Source organism: Oculina patagonica, chromosome 10, assembly GCF_052425735.1.
Source record: "Oculina patagonica isolate OP01 chromosome 10, crgOcupat, whole genome shotgun sequence".
NCBI lineage: Eukaryota > Metazoa > Cnidaria > Anthozoa > Scleractinia > Oculinidae > Oculina > Oculina patagonica.
In genome coordinates, this window is record NC_135767.1 from 13,946,345 (window position 1) to 13,970,256 (window position 23,912).

General features: G+C 38.6%; 2 protein-coding genes across 7 annotated transcripts in view; one reads left to right on the forward strand and one right to left on the reverse strand.

Moving 5' to 3' along the window:
* LOC144628960 (uncharacterized) overlaps positions 1-23,912 on the reverse strand; it is a 469,155-nt gene that overhangs the window by 168,085 nt on the left and 277,158 nt on the right.
* Positions 1,854-22,679, forward strand: LOC144629200 (uncharacterized). Of its 6 annotated transcripts, none has more exons than XR_013566314.1 (4): positions 1,897-1,953; positions 2,790-2,908; positions 6,485-7,135; positions 15,913-15,925. XR_013566314.1 is itself a non-coding variant. In XM_078487424.1 (4 exons), exon 4 carries the CDS (start codon positions 6,510-6,512, stop codon positions 7,077-7,079), a length of 570 nt encoding a protein of 189 aa, XP_078343550.1. In that variant the 5' UTR covers positions 1,897-1,953; positions 2,790-2,908; positions 3,057-3,108; positions 6,485-6,509; the 3' UTR covers positions 7,080-7,641. The 6 variants fall into 6 exon arrangements, 5 of the variants coding, with proteins under 5 accessions (XP_078343549.1, XP_078343548.1, XP_078343550.1 ...); XM_078487424.1 differs by lacking the exon at positions 15,913-15,925 and adding an exon at positions 3,057-3,108 and having other exon boundaries at positions 6,485-7,641; XM_078487420.1 differs by lacking the exon at positions 15,913-15,925 and having other exon boundaries at positions 6,485-7,642.

Genomic DNA, 23,912 nt, shown 5'->3' on the forward strand with positions numbered 1-23,912 from the left:
ATCGAAAATCGAATATCGAATATCGAATATCGAAAATCGAATATCGAGTATCGAGTATCGAATATCGAGTATCGAGTATCGAATGTCGAGTATCGAGTATCGAGTATCGAATATCGGAGGACTTTGATGACGTAGGTCCCTAAGGGACCACGTGGTCGATATCTGGGTTCACCATGTTGAATAAATTAAAAGTAAAGCCGCCATCTTGAATACATTAAGTGATGACGTAGGAGGGTTTGGTCACGTGGGTCCCTAAGGGACCACGTGGTCGATATCCGGGCTCACCATGTTGAATAAATTAAAAGTAAAGCCGCCATCTTGAATACATTAAGTGATGACGTAGGAGGGTTTGGTCACGTGGGTCCCTAAGGGACCACGTGACCCATATCCGGGCTCACCATGTTGAATAAATTAAAAGTAAAGCCGCCATCTTGAATTCATTAAGTGATGACGTAGGAGGGGTTGGTCACGTGGGTCCCTAAGGGATCACGTGGTCTATATCCGGACCTGTGATTGGTTCACTGCCATAATCCTGCAATCTGATTGGCTACTGCCGATACCCTTTTCGCGCATTTTATGCAAATTAGGTTACTTCCGGTCTTTTCACTTCCGGTCCAACTCGGATGACGTCATCCCTCATTATATATGCAACATGAAAGCGAGGTTTTAGGATCTATGTTAACCCATAAGACTACTACTACGAGAGGAAAGCGACCGACCGAAGTAGAGACCTTGAAACCGTTACCAGGCTGGGAAGACTGGGCCGAAGGGCGACGCACCAGACGCAGACATGTCCAGTAAGAAACGTAAAACAACGCGAAAAAAGACGAGACTTCCCAAGATCAGGAAGGAGTGGTTGAACCGCAAAATATGGACCCAGGCAGGAGGAAAAGTCGACATACAAAAACTGTTGGCCAAGACGGGAGTAGAATTTCACTGGCCTGGTTATCAATACATGGGACCCGGAACAAAACTAGAAAAGCGATTGAAACGAGGCGATCCCGGCATCAACAGGCTGGACCGTTTAGCTAAACAGCACGACATCGACTACGGAAAGGCTCGCTCTTTAGAAGAGAAGTGGAAGGCAGACCGCAAAATGATCAAGGCCATCGACAAGTTACCGGGCAAAAAGACCAAGACTGAACGCATTGTTAAACGCATCATGCAAGCCAAGACAAAATTGAAACTTTAAAAAATCACACTTTTAATTCTTTTCGTTGTTTACAAGTAATAAAAAAACACAAACTGCTTCACCATTGTCTCACTTGTTTATCTTCCTCTAAGTGAACGCAAACCTATTTTAAATAAAAAAAAAGACAACATGAAAAAAAGCCCCCAGCGAGGAGTCGAACCCCGATTGCCTACTTTAGTGGTAGGAGTGATAACCGTTACACTACCGGAGGTTGTTATACTACCCGCGTCGTTGTGGTTGGTTTTGAGCTGGCGCGCGCACGCGCAGAGGGTTGTGACGTCATCGCCTTGGAGTCACGTGACCTTTTTTCCCTTTGCCCGATTTTCCCACCCCAAATTTCCGCTGGGGGACTGGGGCGAGCGCTTTTTGGCCGTTGGGGCCTGGAACCGAGACTCGGACACCCTGGGACCCACTCTTATGACGTCATCCACATCCTACTCACGTGATTTTCTCCTCTACGCATGCGCAGAAATACTGCTCTGTGATTGGTTAGGTCCCTATCTAAGCGGTCCTTACTACTCATTTTTTATTATTGCTTCTTTCTAAGCTGAGGAATATAAGTTATTTGTTTGCCCAATAGATTTACATTATAAGGCGTGAATCAACATTTGTGTTGCATCCATGACGACGCTGACCTATAATTCATAACACACGTGTCACACTCGTGATCAGCTTTCTTCACATCTGTTTACTTCCTCGTTTTGCTGGATGATCGTTTTGCAGGCTGAAGTGCCCTGGACTTTCCTTCACAGTTCTTAACAGTACGTATACCTTCATTACCCATAGTGCTAAGTTATTTAAAGTTATCTAACTATTTGGTCGACCTTTTGTGTGCATCAAAGTCGGTGGTGAGGGAAGAATTTTTTATCTTAACCACTGTTTACAAAGTGTTGTTTGAGTCATTTTATGCATCGAAGACCGCACCAATCGGGCAGGAAACTGGATCACTGAGAAGCCATTTTACTCGTCCACTCGAGAGATAAGTTGGGTTTAGGTCGCTAGAGACAAAACAACACGTCTCACTGAAAAAGCGACGAACGAGCGACTCTTAGGACTTTTAACAAACGACTGAATCAATCTAATTGACAAAGGTTTCCTTAATATTGTGGGTCTGCGACGAAACTTTTCCCAAGATTCTGTCGATTGCTGGCTTTATGCAATTAAAAATGAATCACTTTGCACATCACAGTCATGTAGAAGAGCTTAGAAGTAAAAACTATGTCTTGCAAATATTATGATCATTTTTCCATAATCAGTAATATAAATTTAAAAAGAAATAACAGAAACCAACGCATTTTTGAGATTTAGACGCGTCTAGTTTGCTATATTTTGTACAACCAATTACCGTGAAAGTGGAACTTCCAGACATTATGGCTTCAAGCAAAGTTTTGCTAAAGGAACCAAGAATCGCTGCAAAAACCGGTCATTAAAGTAACAGACAACTGAGACGCAAACCCTTTTGTGGAATTGAAGACAACTGCTTAATTAAACAAAGCATCCTTTATCACTGCTCCTTTCAAAGCTGGTGTACATAAGTTATTTGTTCGCCCCACTAGATTAATTACTGAAGTATTAAAGGTCATTTTTTTTCCCAAAGGCGTAAAAGGGACTCGAGTGGCTCATCTGGTTAGCAAGTCTTGTTATTCCTCAAAATGTCTCTGGAAAAAGCCCAAACTGCTGAGGCAATCAAGAAACTACACGCAAAAATATGAAATGGTAAAATTATAAGGCTTGAATCAACATTTGTGTTGCATGCACGATGACGCTGATATATAATTGTAAGACACATGACACTCACGTGATCTCGATCTCGTAATCAGCTTTCTTCGCTTCTGTTTATTTTTTTACTTCCTTGTTTTGCTAGTTGATAGTTTTGGAGATGAATTGTTCTGGGCTTTCCATCACAGTTCTTAACAGTACGTATACTTTCATTACCCATAATAGTGCTAAGCTATTTTACTATATATTTAGCCTTTATTGAGTATCAGAGTCGGTGGAGAGGGCAATATTTTGTTCTCAATCAGTGTTTTCAAAGCGTTATTTGAGACATTTTATGCATCGAAGACAACAAACAGTAGGAAGCTGGATCACTGACAAGCCTTTTTTCTCGTCCTTTCGGGGGATAAATTGCTTTTGAGTCGTTCAAGGCAAAACTACTCCTCTTAAACAGCGACAAACGATGGACTCGAACGACTTTTAACGAATCGATCAAATCGGCGAAGGACCACTACAAAGCAGCAAAGTCCCGCTGCGCTTGTGGGGATCCTGAATAAAATTAGCCATTCAACGAATCGACCATTTCCCGAATATTTCCGAAGATTTTCAATATGTTAGTATTATTTTTGTAAATATGCGGCTAGGTCAATTCCGACATATGGACACTTAGTGCAATTTTTAAAAAAAGTGTGGCATCGTCATGTCAATGCTGTGTCACGCCATGGGGCCTTAAAAAAACGATGTAAGGGTCAAATACAAATCAGCCTATCTTAAAGAAAAGAATACTGACGTTAGGCTCGGCTCGTTAAAGAGTTATGGTAAAGTAATATTCAGACTGATTTGTTGGGTCGATTTTGCCATCTTTCATGTAACACAACAAGGAAGCTGAATACTTCAGTTATAGTAAAAGATGATTTTCAGTCGGTACTGAGCAATCTCAGCCTGCAATGTTAAAATGAGTCTTACACGGAGGAAGGTTTACTACCAATAAAAAATTCGGAACAAACTTACCTTTTTCTTCAACGTTAACGTGTAAAAAAACCTTGATGCTATTATAAACCGACGTTACAACTCAAGGAGAATTCTTGGACGAAACGAACCATAATGACGGACTAAAAAACTTCAGTTACGCTATTACGCTGTGTAACGTTTTACCAAATTCAAAACAAATCAAAGTGCCCGTTGGGCTGTCTCGTGTTACAGATAAGTAAAGTAGCACCCGTTGCTAACAATGATATAAGCTCAGAAAAACCATCTCCGGATTCTACAATATTAATTCTCAAATTTCATTCTCAAGCATTTGCAACAGCTTGTGCTATACCAGCATCGCACCATGTGCCCTTTCTTCACATTCTACTCAAATAGTCAAACCTGTCCAACTGTCCTTCCAAAAACTCAACAAAATCTTCGCAATGATTTCTAAGGTATTCAACAACTGCACAAATTAGTTTCGTGAGAAGGTTTTTCGACGTAATTTGCTTCTCACTTCTTTCTAATGGGGATCTGTTTTATCTGGAGGCATTATGTATTAAATAGAGCCGTAAGATTGTGGCCAAGGAAATGTCTAGAGGTCATTGCATTTATAGTCTGCGCTGCGTGGTTTCCTGTTTGTTTCACACTTCTTTGCCACATGTTTTGCTAGTTTAGTTTGTTTCTGCTCAAGTCTATTTGTAAAATACGCTTTAAACTCTCGAAATTTACGCCGTGGAAGGACAAGATATATGTTCCGTGAAAACGTTGATTACTTGCATTTTGTTGATACTGTTGCAAAATGTATTGTGTATTATCACTTAATAAATCTTGGTCCGGCTTCGCAAGTGACAACCGGAAATGAATTTGATTGCTTGACGCTTAAAAGACTTTATCCCTGGTCCTCTTCGTGCCAAATTTCGAGTTCAGTGCTCGCCTCTTTCATCCCAGACCTTTCGTGCTTCCTCTGCTCTTCAGGCGATCGAAATTATCAGCCCAAAGACGAATTAGCATTTTCTGATCATCGTCGGACCCATTTGTCGTAAGTTCTCTTTGCCGGTCCGGATTCGGGAGAAGATGCTGTAGATGTACTTGCAACAGCAACGGGACTCGTCGGGGAGCTCGTTATATCGCTCGATGCGCTCCCTGGCCTGCTTTGACTGCCTTCACCCACGTTTAACTGCGAATGCAGTTCATTCATAAAAGGGCCAAACTGCTGTTGCTGCTGCTGCTGCTGATCAAAAAAGTAACCGGATAAAATGATGTTGAACTGAGAAAAAAGCCACCTCCATCCATGATCGAGTGTTCTAGCGAAGTTCCCGCGCTTTGTGATTGCGTGCGATCATGACCTTCAATGTCATTTCCCTGACAGGTTCTGTTATCACTGGAGACGGCTTCCTTTGTTATTAAAGACAAAATTTTGGAAAATCGGTTCGCCTTTTTTTTTAAGTGGAGGTCGCACTTAAAAATCTCGCGTGTTGATAGATTTTCACCGCAAAGTAAACAAATTCTTCCAAAAATTTTTTTAGTGCGACCCGGCCCTAAGAAAAACAAACAAAAAGGAATTATGAATTTGACTTTGTGACCTTAGTGTCTTCAAAGTATCATATCACGTTCTGGAAAGCGTATACAATTAACAAAGCAAAGCAAATTAATTTCCTGTTTCTCAGATAACGATAATCGCACTTCCCTTAATCCTTTTATTCTGTTTCTACACTATTCATAATACGCCCTTCCTATTCTTTACTGAATAAAGTTTAAAGAAACGAACAAAGCCGAAGATGAGATACCACGTCAATATTTTTGTTTGCGTGGTAACTTCACTTAATATTCTCCTTTTGACACATCATTTGACATATCTGAAAACTGCTCTGACCTCAACAACCCTCGACCCTAACACGCACCAAAATGGCTTTCTTAACAACAGCTTTTCAGCCAGCCGCATACTTTAACAATACCCACCGCAAATATAATATCAAAACACAAACCTACCGTAAAGATAATTTCATTTTCCATGTAAAAAACTACCTATTTAAGCAACATATGTGAGATAAAATCTCCTTATCAGATTTGGCGGTATTACTAAAGATGATACTTCATGTAATATATTACATTATTCACATACCTTAGTAATCCAAACATTTACACCATGTCTCACACATGTAAATAAGCACGTTTAAAACTCGACAAGAGAAAACGCGCAATACGAAGAACAGCATCCCGATGCATCTTATCAGCAAAATGTATCTATGTAAATATGTCTATTTCTTACCTTGTTTCCTTGCTACTTTATCACTTCGTTACCTTACGAGAGGTCTTACACAAAGCACTATCCTGAGCTACCAAGTCCCCTCGGATAATCTCGTGTTTCGTCACGGTCACGTCGTTCACGACGTGACCGCGACGTAACACGAGACAAAAATGAAAACAAACCCCGAATCTGCGCAAAATGGACTGGAATCAGATTTAAAAGCAACCCTAGCAATGAAACGGGTCGAAACTGCTGATAGAAAAATAGCATTAATAACTGCAGAGGTAAAAATTTTATGAAATCTTCATGATCAAGTCTGTGTTTAAAATTAAGAGGAACGTTCTGTTTTTTTACAGTCTACAAGGAACCGAATCCCTCAGCATGGCAGCATTGGTCAGAGAAAGAGTTGGCATCAAACAAATCGGAAATAAAGCCACGGTATCGGACAATCCGAAAGCAAAACTGATGTACTACCTCAACAGTGTGGCAGGTGTTATCGATCTTAACAATCCCAATTTAAACCGGTTAAGGAATTATCAGAACTGTTTTTCACTAGACGAGGCAGAAACCGATGCACTACTGGCATTTGTCATACTTCTCAGTCCAGATAAGCTGATAGGCAAGGTATTTTTTCACAGTGAAGACCTTGGGGATTTTGCTAACCAATTCTTTGAGCTTAGTGCAGTGTCTAGCATGTTGGCTGTGACAGACAACATTGTGATTGGAGGAGAGACGAAGAGAGTGGCTAAAATAATGTTCTTTGAGAGATCATGGATGGAAAACTACTACTATACACCCATCAGGTCATTCCAGAGTCGTCTGGAACGAATGGCGCGGGGGCTGCCGGGAAGAGCTCCAAGTCCACCTCTAGCACTAACTCCACCTAGAGTCCACACTCCCCCAAGCTATAGGCACAATAGTGCTGAATCTTGCGCTTGTAATATTTTGTAGTAATCAATATAGTTTTATCATGCCATACAGCAGCAAAGTAAATACAGTTACGTAGGGTCCGTAGGTTTTTAGTTGAAATAACAGCACACATGATGGATATGTCTTTGTTTCCATAATAATATTAACGCTTCTCAATTCAGTGAAACTGGCACTTGTATCCACTGTTATTCTGCTTATTTCACCAACAGTGCAGAATATAGAAAAGTAAAGAAATTTTGACGTGGAATGTCCACTTTACAAAGCAGTGCCTTAGAAAGAAACTACTGAGGGCTAGTTATTTTTACATATATAAAACGCATTTAATTAAGTAGTAATCTTCAGAATGATTTAGCTTTAAACTAAATCAATATGTACGGTCTTATTTTTTTTTTTGACACATAACATATAAGAGTTAAAGGCTCGTTAAACCTACATGTGCAAATAGGACTAAATATTGAAACAAATGTAAAAAATTGCATGTAATGAAAAGAGAAGAAGAAAGACATGTACACTCTTTTGAGATCGAGACTTAAATTGTGTTGATGAGTATTAGTCGTATTAGTTAGATGGAAACAAAGCAACTTTTTTTTTTTCAGGAGTAGTTAAAGCTTTAAAAGCGATAAACATGCATTCATTCACAAAATATTTAAGCGAAGATGGCAAGGTTCGCGACGACAGCGACCATAAACTGTTCATTTTACAAACCACGTGACCATCAAACAGCTAATAAGAGTGCGCGTTGGAATTCAACTAAAACCAACTTCAGTAACAGGGACCGGGGAGACCATTTTGAAGTGGTAGGACTAAAAAGCTGGCATTAGGGGGTCCCTTTTCCGCCATTAATCATGTGAAAATTTATAGCGGAGCTCCCCAGCGCGCCGAAGGCGCGCGCGCCCGAGCGGAGCATTCATAAGTAAGCAAATGGTTATCCATCGAGCCGAGAAATTTTGCGGGTCGCCGCCAGTCCTGTACGTACTCACGGATTAGGCCAAAGGACGAGGAGGTTTGCCGCCTTTGGCTAAAGGAAAGGAAGGAAATTACAGACAGCAAATAAAGCTCGCAGGGCAAGACAAAATGTAGATAACTGGTAAAATTACTCAGCAACACTGCAACTGCTCTATTTTGCTTTTAAGCTTGAGTGTTTCGAACTTTGATGCACCTTTACGCAAAAAAAATTGTGGCCCTTAGTTTAATCGCTACACGGTTAAATTTTACACGGTTACATTTTTCGTACAACGAGCAATTGACGTAATTTTCTATCAACTGGATGATTTGGACGGTTCAGTTAGATCTAAACGAAGTTATGATATGTAAAGTGGCGCGGGAAAATTTGTTGCGCGGTATTTACTGTGTAGGCTGAATGAAACTGCGAATAAAAAGAGCGACAGAGAACTTTCTTTGTCCCACGATGTCCTCAAAAGTCATTTATATCAGTCCGTGAAATTTTGGAAAACGAAAATTGTTTACGAGGAGACCCGAAAAATTTGCGAATGATATTCCTTGTGCAAGTCCAGTTTGCTTGTTTCTGTTGCATGTTTGTTTGTGTTAATGCGAAGCTAAGCACTACATAGATCAAGTCCGCTGAAGAAAAAGACAGGACCTTGATGCAAGCTAACAACCTCTACTGAATATTGCGGAGCCTGATTTTATGACAGAAAATTTCATGATGTTTTTACCGCGTGGGCAAGGTTTAGATATTCTCCATTTAGATCATTTTTAAAATAAATGTGGAGCTCCGCTTTAAGGCTTGCTATATATTATATTATCCTTTTCATCCCGAGCCCTAAAATATCAACCCAGCCCCTCCCCCTCCGCGGTCCCTGAGTAAGGTTCATAAATTAATGTTTCTTTCGGATTTAGCACCTTCGTTTGGAGGTTAACAACGTCGGAGAGGTTATTTTCGGCGTAACATATTTCTACCGAGCCAAGTTAATGTGATATTTTTTTTTCGATCAGTACAGTAGAATTCCAATTTCTCGGATCTCCAAGAAAAACGAAAATTGCTTTGAAAAATTGGGAGGTTGAAGAAATCTTGGGTAAAATTACAGAGAACAACTATCCAAGAGAAACAAAAAATTGTTCGATATCGAATTCAACTTGTGGGTAAAACGTTTTAAATGTTTGTAGCTGCCATTAAAATGATCAAACATGGCCTTCCTGAAACTTGCTAAACTTGGCTTGCTTCTAATGTTGTTTGATATCATATTCCAAAGGCGTGTAGTCGATACTGTGAAAGACCTTACTCCCTCTCACTCCCTATTTGAATCGGTTGTAACAGACAAGGTTAAATAGACGATGTCTGCTTGGTCTATTATTGATATCAGCATTTCTTATAAGCATCTGGGACATATAAGATTGACAGTCGCCTGACAATCTTTGTACACCATTGATGACCTATTTACATTTGCCTTATGATAAAATGGAACCCAATCCAATTCTCTAAATCCAATTCTCTCTATACGTGCTGCGCGTTTCTGAAGTTTAAATGTTTTCCGCGCCACCTTTTTTAATCATGGCAAAAATAAACTGAAACTTGAACTTGAAATACTAAACTATCGAAGTCTGTTTTCAAGGAACCAAGGTCAGTTAGGGGGTTGTCAAAAACCCATTCAAAATCACTCGAGTATGTCGACCAGTTTATTTTCCGAGAATAAACGGATGTTTTACATGGCTTCAAGTCCGTTCAGGCCAAATTGCAAAACATTCTGTCTGACTATCTGTGAAGGATTAAAAAAAAAAAAAACATGAAACAAATATTATTGTGTTTGTAATGATTGCTGGTATTATTTAACTACAAATACATCAGTTGGCTTCTACTTGCAGTCAAGTAGAAGCAATAACCATTTCCTGCGGGTATTATGAATACATTTTTCCATTAACCAGTAATTAAAACAAATTAAAAAAATAAAACCAGTAATAAATTATTTTTTTCGATCCAGACGCGTCTGGTTTGCTATATTTTGTACAACCAATTTCTTTGAACAATGAAATTACGATTTATGATAAATGAAAGGTCTCTGATGAGTCTCTTGGCGGAGACGAAACATGCGTGTCAGACCAGCCACGAAAATTACGATTTCTAGCAATTACGCCTGGCGTCAGGAAAGTGTTGCTGCAGCACTCACAAATCACTGCAAAAACGTTGTCATTACAGACATCTTAGAAACAAATTATTTTTGGAAATGAAGGTAACTGTTTTAATTAAACAAAACATCCTTTATCATTGCTTCTTTCTAAGCTGGTGTACATTAGTTGTTTGTTCTTTCGTCTGGATTAATTACTGGAGGATAAAAGGTCATTTTCTTCCGTAGGCGCGTAAGAGAGTCGAGTGACTTATCTTGTTTGTAAATCATGTTATTTTTCAAAATGTCTCTAGAAAAAGCCCAAAGTGCTAACACAGTCTGGACACTAGCTGCACGCAAAATTTTGAGATGACAAAAATTACCAGGCATGTATTAAAATTTATGTCTCGTGCATGATGGCACATCTAAGGCCTGGTTCACACCAGCGACATAACGACATGGACATAATAACAGAAAGAAAAGAACATTTTTTTTCCTTATGTCGTTATGCTTATGCCTTTATGTTCCTGTCATGTTGCATTATTATGTCGTGTAAATCACACTTGTGACATCAAACATCAATGTATTGAAGGTTCCTTTTTGCATTTTCGTGACCGTGTCGTTATATCGTTACGTCGCCAGTGTGAGCCAGAGACTAATAAGATGCTGACCTGGAGCACACGTGTCACACACGTGATCTCGATCTCGTGATCAGCTTCGTTCACATCTGTTTACTTCCCCTTTTGCTGGTTGATCGTTTTGCAGACTGAAGTGATCTGAACTTTCCATCACAGTTCTAAACAGTATGTATACCTTCATTACCCATAACATTGCTAAGTTATCTAGTTATCTATTTAGTCGGCCTTTAGTGTGCATCAGAGTCGGTGGAGAGCCCGGGGTGGAGAGAGCAACGTTTTGTTTATCTTACCCATGGTTGTCGTGTACACCAAACGGGCAGGGAAATTCGATCACTGACCATTTTACTCTTCCACTCGGGAGATCAATTGCTTTTATGTCGTTCAAGGCAAAACTACTCGTCTTAAACAGCGACGAACGAGAGACTCAAACGACGCTTAACGAATTGGCAGAATGATCAAGTCGACCATGAAGCCCTGGAGAAGTTAAAAATGACCCGCTCCACTTGACGAATCGTGAATATATAAGCCAATTGAAGAGTCGACCGAGTCGATCGAAACGAGAAACTTTCAGTGGAACCCTTTCACCAGCATATCTAAAAATAATTTTTAAGTCTCGCTAATGAATGCAATTATCCGACCGACACCTCCACTTGTCGGATCAGAAATAAAATTTCCCATTCGATGAATCGAACGATTCGGACTATCTCTTTTTCGGATGGAATCTTGTCGACAGTATCGGACACCCCTCCTCATCGAGATGCAATCCAAGACACAATTATTGGGACACTTGCCGTTTATTACACTTAAAACAGGAAAAAATAAATCAATATTTTTTATCTCGAAAATAAAACAATGCATCCCGTTGTCGTCTATTTGTAACTTTGCTTTTCGTGGAATAGGGTTGTCCACTTCTGAGAAATGGTAACGAAATTTTGCGTTACTGTTAATTGTTAAAATACGTGTTTCAAAGAACTATAACGTGGATTGTAGGAAGATGTACTGTTCTTAATAAGAACAGTTATGGTGCAGTAATGCATATGGCTCAACGTTATATCGCCAAGATGGCGGATTTATGTTTTCAGTTCGATTTAATGCAGACCAGTTTACTGGCAGTCGTGGTTCTCCGATCCGTGGATTTTAAATACTTTACTTCAGAACAACCTGCTTTTATTTTTGACGAAGATTGTACAACAATGGATTACTTTAGTTTAGCCATAGTTAATAGAGGGAAATGGTTAGGAAGCCCGGCAAACATCAAAAGAGCAAACAAAGAGGCCAAGATTGATGTTGGACGGTCCACGACCCTGCACGTCTTTTGTTTTGCGCTCATACACTATGCATGAATTACGTAATCGCAATGTTTTTATTGGTTAGTTGCGTGAACACACGTAACCACCTATTGTATTTTGTCAGGTTTTGTGCAGGGTCAACCCCCAAAATAGCGAACAAAAACATACAACAAAGAACTTTGCCAGGCTTCCTAACCATTTCCCTCTATTAACTATGAATAGATAAACTCATAAACATTTACCGTACCGAACATGTACATCACGTATATATATAGATCAAATGCTGCTAAAATGAACAATTATTTTAAAAGTAACTGAGCTTTCAACGATGTTTTTATTAGTTTAATATTTAAGTTTGCTTTGAACATTCGGTTGTTTCTCAAAAAATTAAATAAACGCCCTGTCTCGGATGAGCGCCCTCCCTTGAGGTGCCAAAAGTAAATAAGCGCCCCGGGCGCTAAATCGAATCGTTACGGCATTTCTTACTGGTTTCTTAATGGCGTTTGAGTCTAGGTGAATTTTGATGAAATTGCCAGAAATCGCTCAGTCACGTGCATAAAAAAAAATATTATAGGCCCCAAATTTTGTTTCTCTTTTTGTTAAGTTTAATGATGGCTTTTATTGCCCACATATAAAAAATGTATAAAACTTGTTGCTTATTGTAGATATTTGTCATTGATCAAAGGCTATTTCCAGCAGTGCAAAACGTGTACCTTACTAAAGACCGAGTCAGGAGACAAAATCAAATTAGGCGGTTGAAATTAAACATTGTACTTTGAGCCTTATAACCATAGAATAATTATGTTCCAGCGAATTTCATTTGCAGAAGTCTTTTTGTCTTGTCAAGATGGTCAAGCAAAGTCAGCTACTTAAATATGCACAAATTAGTGAAATATGGCCATTCTTGCTAGATGTCAGTCAAAGTCAGCTTAATTAATATGCATAAATTAGTGAAAATGGTCATTTTTGAAAGATGTCCCGTCACTTTGAGGGAATAAAATATTTTAACCTAATGTCATGTCAAAATTAATAATTCATCATGCCCAACTGTTTTCTTCCTGTGGACATACTCTAAACGTTATGAGGGTCAAATACAAATCAATCGATTTTAAATTGACTGTGTCGTCAAACCTTTCAGAATAAATTCGGACGTTAGGTTCGGCTCATGTAAAAAAAAAAGATAAGGACAAAGTAATTGACTGATTCATTGGGCTGATTTTGCTGTAGCTGATATAACGTAATAAGGAAATGGAATACTTAAATCATAGTAAAAGTACGCCCTAGCAATGAAACCAATCGAAACTGCGAATCAATTAATCCCAATTATAGCTGCTAAGATATAATCTTATGAAATCATGATCAAGACTGCGTTTGAAATTGAGTTGCAAGTGTTTTTGTTGTTGTTGTTTTTTTTCAGTCTTCAAGGTACCGAAGCCCTCAAAATGGCAGCATTGATCAGCGAAAGAGTTGGCATCAAAGATATTTCACGAACGGCTACGGTACCAGGTAACCCGAAGGCAATACTGATGTACTACCTCGACTGTGTGGCAGTTGTCATCGATCTAAACAGTCCCAATTTAAACAGATTAAGAAATTATCGGAACTATTATTCCCTAAACGATGCAGAAACCGACGCACTTCTGGCGCTCGTCTTACTGTTCAGCCCAGATAAACTGATAGGCAAGGTGTTCATCCCCAGTGAAGACTGCGGGGGAGGTGCTAACCAATTCTTCGAGCTGAGTGCAGTTTCTAACATGTTGGCTGTTGCAGACAACATTGTGATTGGAGGGGAGAGAAAGAGAGTAGATAAAATCATGTTCTTTAAAAGATCTTGGATGGAAAACAACTACATTACGCCCATCATGTAGTTCCAGAGTCGACTGGAAAGAATGGAGCGAGAAATGAGGAACAGGGCAATCTTTTTTCTTTTTTTAAAATTTATTTTATTTGCTTTTTCGTTATACATGATGTATTACATGTACAGGAAACTCAGGTATTACACTATACACTACATAACACCATATTACAATATGCTGAAAAACAAAATGACAAAAGTTTTAAAAGTTTTAAAGAGCTTCTGTTCTACTAGGTGAAAAAAATGATTCTATTTATTATAATGAAGCTGTAATTTGTTAATTTTTTAGCTACATAACGTTCGATTTAAAATATTTTTCTTATTTTTTTCGATTAATTATGTAAGTGATAGAGAAGTCTTTTTTCATGTTTATTATTCTCTGGCAAACCCGAAAGATCAAAAGTTTATTTAACCTCAAAGACAAAAACGGCCAAAAATCAAATGTTATCTATCGTGCCGTGTCCAATGTGGCGAAACTTACATCGGCGAAACAAAACGTAATTCCACAGTGCGGAAAGCAGAGCACGAGAATAAGACCCAAAACTCGAAGCCAGCCCGCCACCTTGCAAAAAATCCAAATCACAAATATACATGGAACATCGCTTTCACGGAAAAACAACTTTTCGACGCAAAATAATGGAAGGCCTGTTGATTGCTTGCAAGAAACCAACTTTGAATAAACAGGTGCACTGTTTTATCGCCAAACTGTTCCCCTCGGGAATTACATAACAACGCAAAACCAAGCTGAATGTAAATGTTCATTTAACACTGATGATGACCTCCGAGTCGAAAACGTTTTGTTTTTAGAACTTTAATAACTTTTATCTCTTTTTAACCTTTTTAAATTATTTTATGAGCAACACTATGACAACAAGTCTTTTTAAGTTTAGTACGATAGATAAAGTGTTTAATTTCTAGGACTACATAATTTGGTAGAATTTCATTGAACACCCCAAAAATAATATTTATTAGCGACCTTCAGATTGGACTACGAGTACGAGATTGAGTACGAGTACGAGTTTTCAAACCAAATTCGTGTGCCTCCTACAATAACTTATCACACCAATCTTATCCCTAACGTTTATTTATGTGTTAGTCAGCAAAAGAAAAAAATATAGTTTGGGGGATGCAATCGTGTCGAAAATCCAAAGTCGTACTCGTACTCGATCTCGTACTCGTAGTCAAATCTGAAGGTCGCTAAAATTTATCTCTAATGTTGAACGACCTGAAAATCGTGCCATAAGAGATTAACAAGAGGTTTACCTCTTCCCAGAAAGCATGCAATTTAATGCAGTAAAAAAGAAGTGTTCTCAAGCCTCAGGCTCGTTTTCACAGAAATAACACAAAAGACAGTCAATTGTTCTACTGAGTAATTTATATTGGAATTCTCGTAGTTTTGTGTAAAAGGTTTCTTTTAAAGGCAGTTGGTAGATCTCCTCCCAGTCAAGGCGAAAGGTGTCCGTATTAAAAAGTTTATTATATTTCTTCATAGCAGCTGGCTTGCTGGATATCTTAACCACAAAACTTAATACAACGATTTTGAATGAAGGTTGACAAAGGTACGTTTCTCTCCTTCTAAACGCGAATAAAACTCGCTTGGAGGCTGGCTTTATGTGTTCGCGAAGATAAAGGTCTTGGTCCTTTTCAGTTGTCCGCGCCAATCTTAGAACGTTGAAGAGACGGTAGATAAAAAAAGTGATCGACGGGCGAGAGAGATGAACGCAATGGCTCCTTATCCAATTTAAACTTCAATTTAAACTCGCCAATATTAGCAAGTCCGGCGTCAAGTAGCTTTTTATTGTAAACTGATCTAGACTTAATTGTTTTGTTGTTCCATAAGACTTGATTTGTTTTCTCTGAAAGCGAGGAAGGGTTATACTGAGAGAAGTACTGGTGATTTTTGTATAATCAAAATTGCAGTGCCTCTTCGTCGCCGTGTAATATTTTGTAGTACTCAACACAGTTACATTTGATGCCATATAGTAAAACAGCAAATTTATTCACGTTAGATTTTTAGTTGAAAGTACAGCACACAAAATGGAGTCTTTGTTTCCATAATATATTCTTTTTTTTTTTTTAGTTACGATTCAATGAACTACATAGTTGTATCCAGTGTTATAGCATTACATTCACTACAGTGCGGAATATAGAGAAGGAAAAAATTTGAAGAGTAGAATGTTTACTTCATATAGTAAATCATTAGAAAGAGGCTACTGAGGGCTAGTTACCATTTAAAAAAATGCCTTTTATTAACGAATGTACTAGTCCTCAGAGTGATTATACTGTTATCTATCAATCACTCAATTAGTGAGTCAATCGATCAATCATTCAGTAATTCGTTAGACACAACGCATACAGTGTAGGAGTTAAAAACTCGTTAAAACTCACACCTGTAAATAAATCTAAATACTGAAACAAAGGTATAACATTGCATGTAATAAAATAAAAAGAAGAAAGGTACGTGTATTAAACCAAGAGATGACAACAACAACACTGGTTACCACATCAGTCTCCTGTTGAATATTAAACTCCCAGTTGAAGTGCGGAAGACCAGACGCTATCTACTGGCAAATGGTCACTCTTTCGAGTACAGTTTTCCAAACAAGCAAACCTCGAAGCTCGAGTGTATTTTGATTTTATTATATACTAAAACAGTGGATAGCGTTTTTGACGCGCGCTGATTTGCTACTCAAACTCTGAATATCCTTTACCATTCACCAGTTCACCTCTGACCAACGCTCGCGAAAAAAGATTGTAATCTTTGACGGGAATAAACTAGTCACTCAGAAATAATCCTTTCGGGTTATATTATCTCACTGTTTCAGTATATACTAAAATAAATATTTACCTCAGTGTCGGTGGCTGGTGGTGAACATTTTCATCGCCGTTTCGCGGCTCGGTAAATGTCCCTTACCAGCCACCTCCACTTGCGTCAATGTTTGTTAACTGATCAGACTCATTAGTACCTGCGTGGAGTAAAAAAGTAAAGTCTGTCTCCGAGCCATGAGGCCCATACAGCCGGAGCTTATCCCGTTTTCCGTAGCATTAAGCGACTAGGAGTATTGCTACTCCCCCCTGGATGGGATGCTAGTCCATCACAGGGTTACCCCCCAGCAGTAAATTCGCCGGTACCCATTTATACACCTCGGTGGAGAGAGGCACTGTGACAGTTAAGTGTCTTGCCCAAGAACACAAAGCAGCGCCCCGGCCAGGCCTCAAACCCGGGCCGTTCGGAGTCGAGCGCGCTAACCATTAGGCCACCGCGCCTTCCACGTGCGTGGAGTAACATTCATGAAAAGGGACGGGAATTACGAATGTCCGTCGTATCACTTTGGGGTGTTCTTTCTGTTCTGTAAGATCGTGTATTTTTCAAGAAATGAGAAACGCTTCCGTCAGTGACATCAACTAGGATAACCACTTTACCTCCCACGTAAACCCATTCAGTGCGCAGGTTTACCCCTCCACGCCCGGCTTAACCATTTCAAATTGCAGGATTTGTAAACCCTTTTGATTCCCATTTAATTTTCCGAGAATAAACAGAAGTTATTGCAGGTTATAGTCCGTTTAGGACAAATTGAAAACAGTCTGTCGGGCTATCTGTGACGGATAAGGTAAAAAATAAAAACACATGAAACACTTATATTACTGTTATATATTGTTTTTGATGTTGATTGCTGGCATTATTTAATTACAAATCAATCAGTTTTCTCGTTGCAGTCAAGTATAGGCAATAACAATGTCCTGCGGGTTTTATGCATGCATTTTCCATTAACCAGCAATTAAAATAAATTTAAAAAAAAACAGTAACAAATAAATTTTTGCCATCCAGACGCGTCTAGTTTGCTATATTTTGAACAATCATTTTCTATGCACAATGAAACTGGGATTTTTTGCAATTATAGCTTTCATGAAAGTGTTGCTACAGCAATCAAGAATCGCTGCAAAAAATTGTCATTAAAGTAACAGACATCTGTGAAGCAAACCTATTTGTGGAATTGAAGGCAACTGCTTTAATTAAACAAAACATCCATTACCATTGCCTCTTCTGATGTGCTGATGTGCATAAGTTGTTTGTTCTTTCGTCTGGATTAATTACTGGAGTATTAATTAAAAGGTCATTTTCTTCCGTACGCGTGTAAGGGAATCGGGTGACGAATCTTGTTGGTAAGTCATGTTACTCCTCAAAATGTCTCTGGAAAAAGCACAAAGTGCTATCACGGTCAGGACACTGCACGCAAAAGTTTGAGATCATAAAATTATAAGGTGTGAATCAAAATTTTTGTTGCGTGCATAATGGCATGCCTAAGGCCTGGTTCACACGAGCGACATAACGGCATAGACATGACGACATAATGTCGTTATGCTTCTGCCTTTTTGTTGCATCGTTATCATGTCGTGTGGTTTTATACACTGGTGACATAAAGCATCAATATAAGGTGTTTTTGCGTTTGCGTGACCGAGCCGTTTTGTCGTTACGTCGCTAGTGTGAACCCGGGCTAACAAGACGCGACCTGTAGCACACGTGTCACGCACGTGATCTCGATCTCGTGATCAGCTTCGTATACGTTCACATCTGTTTACTTCCTCTTTTTGCTGGTTGATCGTTTTGCAGGCTGAATCGCAGTGATCTGGACTTTCCATCACAGTTCTTAACAGTACGTATACCTTTATTATCAATAACAGTGTCGGCCTTTTGTGTGCATCATAGTCGGTGGAGAGCCCCGGGTGGAGAGTGCAACATTTTGTTTATCTTAGCCAGCGTTGTTGTTTAAGACATTTTATGCATCGAAGACAACAAACGGGCAGGGAAATTGGATCACTGACAAAACATTTTACTCTTCCACTCGGGAGATCAATAATTTTGCTTTAAAGTCGTTCAAGGCAATACGTCTACTCGTTTTAAACAGCGACGAACGAGCGACTCAAACGGCTTGTAACTAATCTACCGAATCGACAAAGGAGCCCTGAAGAAGCTGCAAAGTCCCACTCCACTTGTCTGATCGTGAATATAAAAGCCATTTGAAGAATCGACCGTGTCGATCGAAACAAGAAACTTTCAATGGGACCCTTCCGACAAGCATATCTTGAAATATTTTTTAAGTCTCGCTTATGAAATGCAATTGTTCGACCGACACCTCCGCTTGTCGGATTGTGAATAAAAGTTCCCATTCGATGAATCGAACGATTCGGACTATCTCTTTTTCGGATGAAATCTTGTCGACAGTATCGTACACCCCTCCTCATCAAGATGCAATCCAAGACAATTATTGGGACACTTGTCGTTTATTACACTAAAACAGGAAGAAATAAAGCAATATTGTGTTCTTTGAAAATAAAACAATGCATTCCGTTGTCGTCTATTTGCATCATTGCTTTTCGGGGAAGGGGATTCTCCATTTCTGAGAATTGGTAACAATGTGTCGTGTTGCTGTTGTTAAAATAAGTGTCCCAAGGAATTATAATGTGGATTGCACGTACACTGTTCAAAGCTGCAACTATATAAAGCTGCCATTTTACCACACCTAACTTACTGTCACCTCACCTGGCACTTCTGCAAGGCTAGCGATAGGAGAAAGCTTGAACGCGTACAAGAAAGAGGACTTAGGGCAGTATTTAAGGATAAACAATCTTGCTATGAGAAACTACTGACAAAAGCAGACATACCATCGTTGTACAACAGGCGATTACAGGACATTGCCATCTTTATGTATAAAGTTAAACATAAATTGTTGCCCGAGAGACTCAGTAATCTTTTCCAATTAGACAGTGGCTTATATAACTTTAGAAAACGTGAATTTGTTCAACCAAGATTCTCTTCGGTAACATTTGGCAAACACTCTCTTCGATATCTAGGGCCCAAACTTTGGAATGCTCTCACACTTATACTAAGAAATTTATGATCTTTAAAACAATTCAAATGCGTTATACGTGGTCGGGACCTCACTGCGCTGGCTGCTAATATCAGTGACTGTCGGGGATGCAAACTATGTCAAGAATGACTGGCAGCCATGACATAATTTTTACTTTAAACATAATTTAAATGTTTATATTTTAATATAGTTAAAGAAACAGAATTTTAATATATTTGTACTTAGGTTTTTTTGTTTTTGTTTTTTTTTTTGTTTTTAAATGTATAGAAATATTTATTTTATTTTTTATATATTAATTACGTTTTTTAGTTAGGCAGATTAGGTGTCCACAATAAGTAGAGGGGACTTTTCCCCTCAGCTACTACAGATTTGACACGTTAATAAAATTGTTATTATTATTATTAATAAGAACAGTAATGATACAACTGTTTAGCCGAAAAGTGACTAAAGTGTAATTAATACCGATGTAAATAAATCAACCACACAGAAATGAGAGCGAATGTAGTGTTATGATTTTTGAGCAGGTCTGCCTTTCATTCAGATAGTTTTGCAAATTCATAATCTGTGGCCGCAACTAAAGACCGGCATTGCACAGCATAAATGCAGTGAAAATTCCTCATTTTTGTTTTCGATGCATATAGTTAGATTGGCAATTCAGTCGCCAAGTCTTATTTAATAGCTAAAATGGGTGGAAATTCTTTATGCATTAAAATTCGATAATATATATCGATCAGTTAGCACTGGATTAAAAATTTAGTCGCCAGTCCTTGTTAATTATTAACGAGTTCGCCAGTATGTTCAGGAAGATTGTGATTAGATATGCAGGAAAACATGAATAAACATCATTGCAATCCAACAATACAGTTCTGATTCTAGTGAAAATGGACACTAAAGACAAGTTTGGATAAACTTTTTTGGTGGCCCGGTCATAACAAACTAAGATGCTGTCGACGCCCGCGTCACGCCAAGGAGCCATAAAACGATAAGGGTCAAATAGAAATCAGTCCATTTTAAATTGATTCAGACCGCGAACTTTACAAAATTAATACTGACGTTAAATTCAGCTCATGCAAAAAACGAGAGTTAGGGCAAAATAACTGACTGATTTATTAAGCCAATTTTGCTATCTTACATGTAACCCAACGAGAATATTAAGTACTTCAAATATAGTGAAAGGCAGCTCTAGCAAAAATCATCATCATCATCATCGTCATTGTTTATTTCTAGCGCATTACATTATAATCTCAGAGCTCGTACAATATATGGAAGAGTGAAGCAATACAATTAATAGCAGTGAAATTGGTTGAAACTGCCAATTATATGAAATCATGTTTAAGTCTGCGTTTTAAATTGATTGACAAGTTCTATCTGTTTATTTTCCAGTCTTCAAGATACCGAAGCCTTCAAAATGGCAGCATTGGTTAGAGAAAGAGTTGGCATCAAAGATATAACCCGAAGGGTAACGATACCAAGGAACCCGAAAGCGAAACTGATGTACTACCTTGACTGTGTGGCAGTTGTTATCGATCTAAATGATCCCAGTTTAAACAGGTTGAGGAATTATCAGAACTATAACTCACTAAACGATGCACAAACCGACGCACTACTTGCCCTCGTCCTACTGTTCAGCCCAGACGAGCTGTTAAACAAGGTCTTTTTCCATAGTGAAGACTGCGGGGGATTAACTAACCAGTTTTATGAGCTGAGTGCAGTCTCACACATGTTGGCTGTAGCAGACAACATTGTTATTGGAGGGGAGACGAAGAGAGTGGCTAAAATCATGTTTTTTCAGAGATCATGGATGGAGAACAACTACCTTACACCCATCAGGTCATTCCAGAGTCGTCTGGAGAGAATGGCGCGAGGGCTTCCGGGAAGAGCTCCCAGGTCACCAACAGTACGTACTCCTCTAACCTCCACCTACAGTACACACTCGTCGCGGCACAATAATACCCTTATTTGCCCTTGCAATATTTTGTAGTAATCGTAACAGTTTACAATTACTGGATGAGGTTGAGCATGATAGCATGAATTCTCAAGGCCGAGGTTTGTGTTATCTTTAGAAGCCAAAAGGCTGAGGCGGATAATACAAACCGAGGCCTTGATAATTTTGTTATGATGCGAAAACCGAATCCAATGCTTGTTTTCTTAGATATTGTAGGTGCCCAGCACAATGCTTAAAGGCACCTTTTTTATGGCGACACAAGGAAACCCACTTAAAGGAGCATTGTCACGGTTTATCTATAAGTCATTTTTTTACTGATTCCTTTCAAATTGAAAGAAACCTCAAAGTAATATTTTTTCCAACATAGAAAAGCAACAAAGGTTTAATAAAAGGCGAAAATAACCAAGAATGGCTCCGACTGATAAAGATTAAGACGAATTTCCAACTGCAAATTTGAAAAGCTTTATAATTTTTTTTTTTCAAAATGTGTTGTCCGTGACGTAGCTTCTTTAAAGACACATTTGAAACTACTGTGATGTCTCTCATCTAGTAAGTTTTCCAAGTATTTTTTCTTCACTGGTTGAATCTGGATGTTTCAGCATTAACTGACTAGCGAGACATACCAGCAAGGCGGAAAAGGCAGTGATTCCGCATGAGGCTATTTTATGTAGAAATGACATCAGTTCGCCATGTATAATCCTATGGCCTGTGAAAATAACATTAATTCGATATTAGCGTTTAATTCTAGGAATGAAGTAATGATTCGCTATAATTATTGTTTAATAAATTAAAAGATAAATCACGCAATTGAAACATTAAATGAAATGATAATGACAATAATAATAGTAATTGGGGATCCTCTTTGAAAAGCTCAATAGAGGTTGCTAGGATCTCCTGCCATTGTAAACTACTGAATGAAACGATTGTACTTTTATTATGGGCGAATAAAGTTGATTGATTGATTGATTGATTGATTGATTGATTGATTGATTGATTGATTGGTTGATTGAAATAACATATAATTAGCAAACGACGATGCCTTATTACTCAAGGGCCCAATCTGGAATCTTTAGTATTACAAGGCTGATTACCCCGGTCCCATACTTTCTTGGACCGGGCGAGTGTCTTTAAACATGCACTTTATTACCCTTTATCCTATGGTCGCCAAATTAAGTGGCCACGTTTCTCTTAAAGCGGTCCATCTCATTTCGGGTCGGAAAATAGTTTTCCCTCAAACTTTGCCCAGTGAACTATCTTAGGTTGTAAGTAAATGCAACGACTTTAGTTTTTGGAAATACGTTAAAATATATTTTTTAGAGCTCTCAACAGTGAAGGCTGCAAAAGGCCTAATTTTGAGCTTGGCCAGAACGAGAAATTTCATAAGTTGACGAGCTCGCCGCTCAAAAATAACCAAACGCACCAAATTATTTCATACACATTATGCAAATGAGCTTATTTACTCGCATAAGCACGAAATGTTCGAATTCGTTGTGGCAAAGGAAGATAAAAAGTGCAAGGTATTTTTATATTTCTATGCTTCCTAACATCTGTTTAGTAGGATTCAGTTGGAATTTAGAATAGTCTGGTCTGGACTCGTGAAATAAAGGCCGGCGAAGACACCATACTTTTGCATGTTTACAAAAAGCGATCTAACGGTTGCTGTTATTTAAATTTTCAAGGACCCGTAAATCAAAATATATCAAAATTAACATGCGTTTCCAACCATTGAAGAACCACTTAACTTAGGAATAATAAATATAATTTGGTGCGTTTGGTTGTTTTTGAGCGGCGAGCTCGTCAACTTATGAAATTTCTCGTTCTGGCCAAGCTCAAAATTAGGCCTTTTGCAGCCTTCACTGTCGAGAGCTCTTAAAAAATATATTTTAACGTATTTCCAAAAACTAAAGTCGTTGCATTTACTTACAACCTAAGATAGTTCACTGGGCAAAGTTTGAGGGAAAACTATTTTCCGACCCGAAATGAGATGGACCGCTTTAAGAGAAACTGCCACTTAACACAGGATGATGTACAGTAACTACAATAAATGTAGATTTTATTGTGTCATTGTGACGTAATAAGACGTCATAATGACGTCTAATGTAGATTTTAATTAGCTGTGAAGATATTGTGTAAATATTAGAATCGTAGTTGAATTTATGATCACAAACTCTTAGTAGCAACATTTTTGGTAAGAG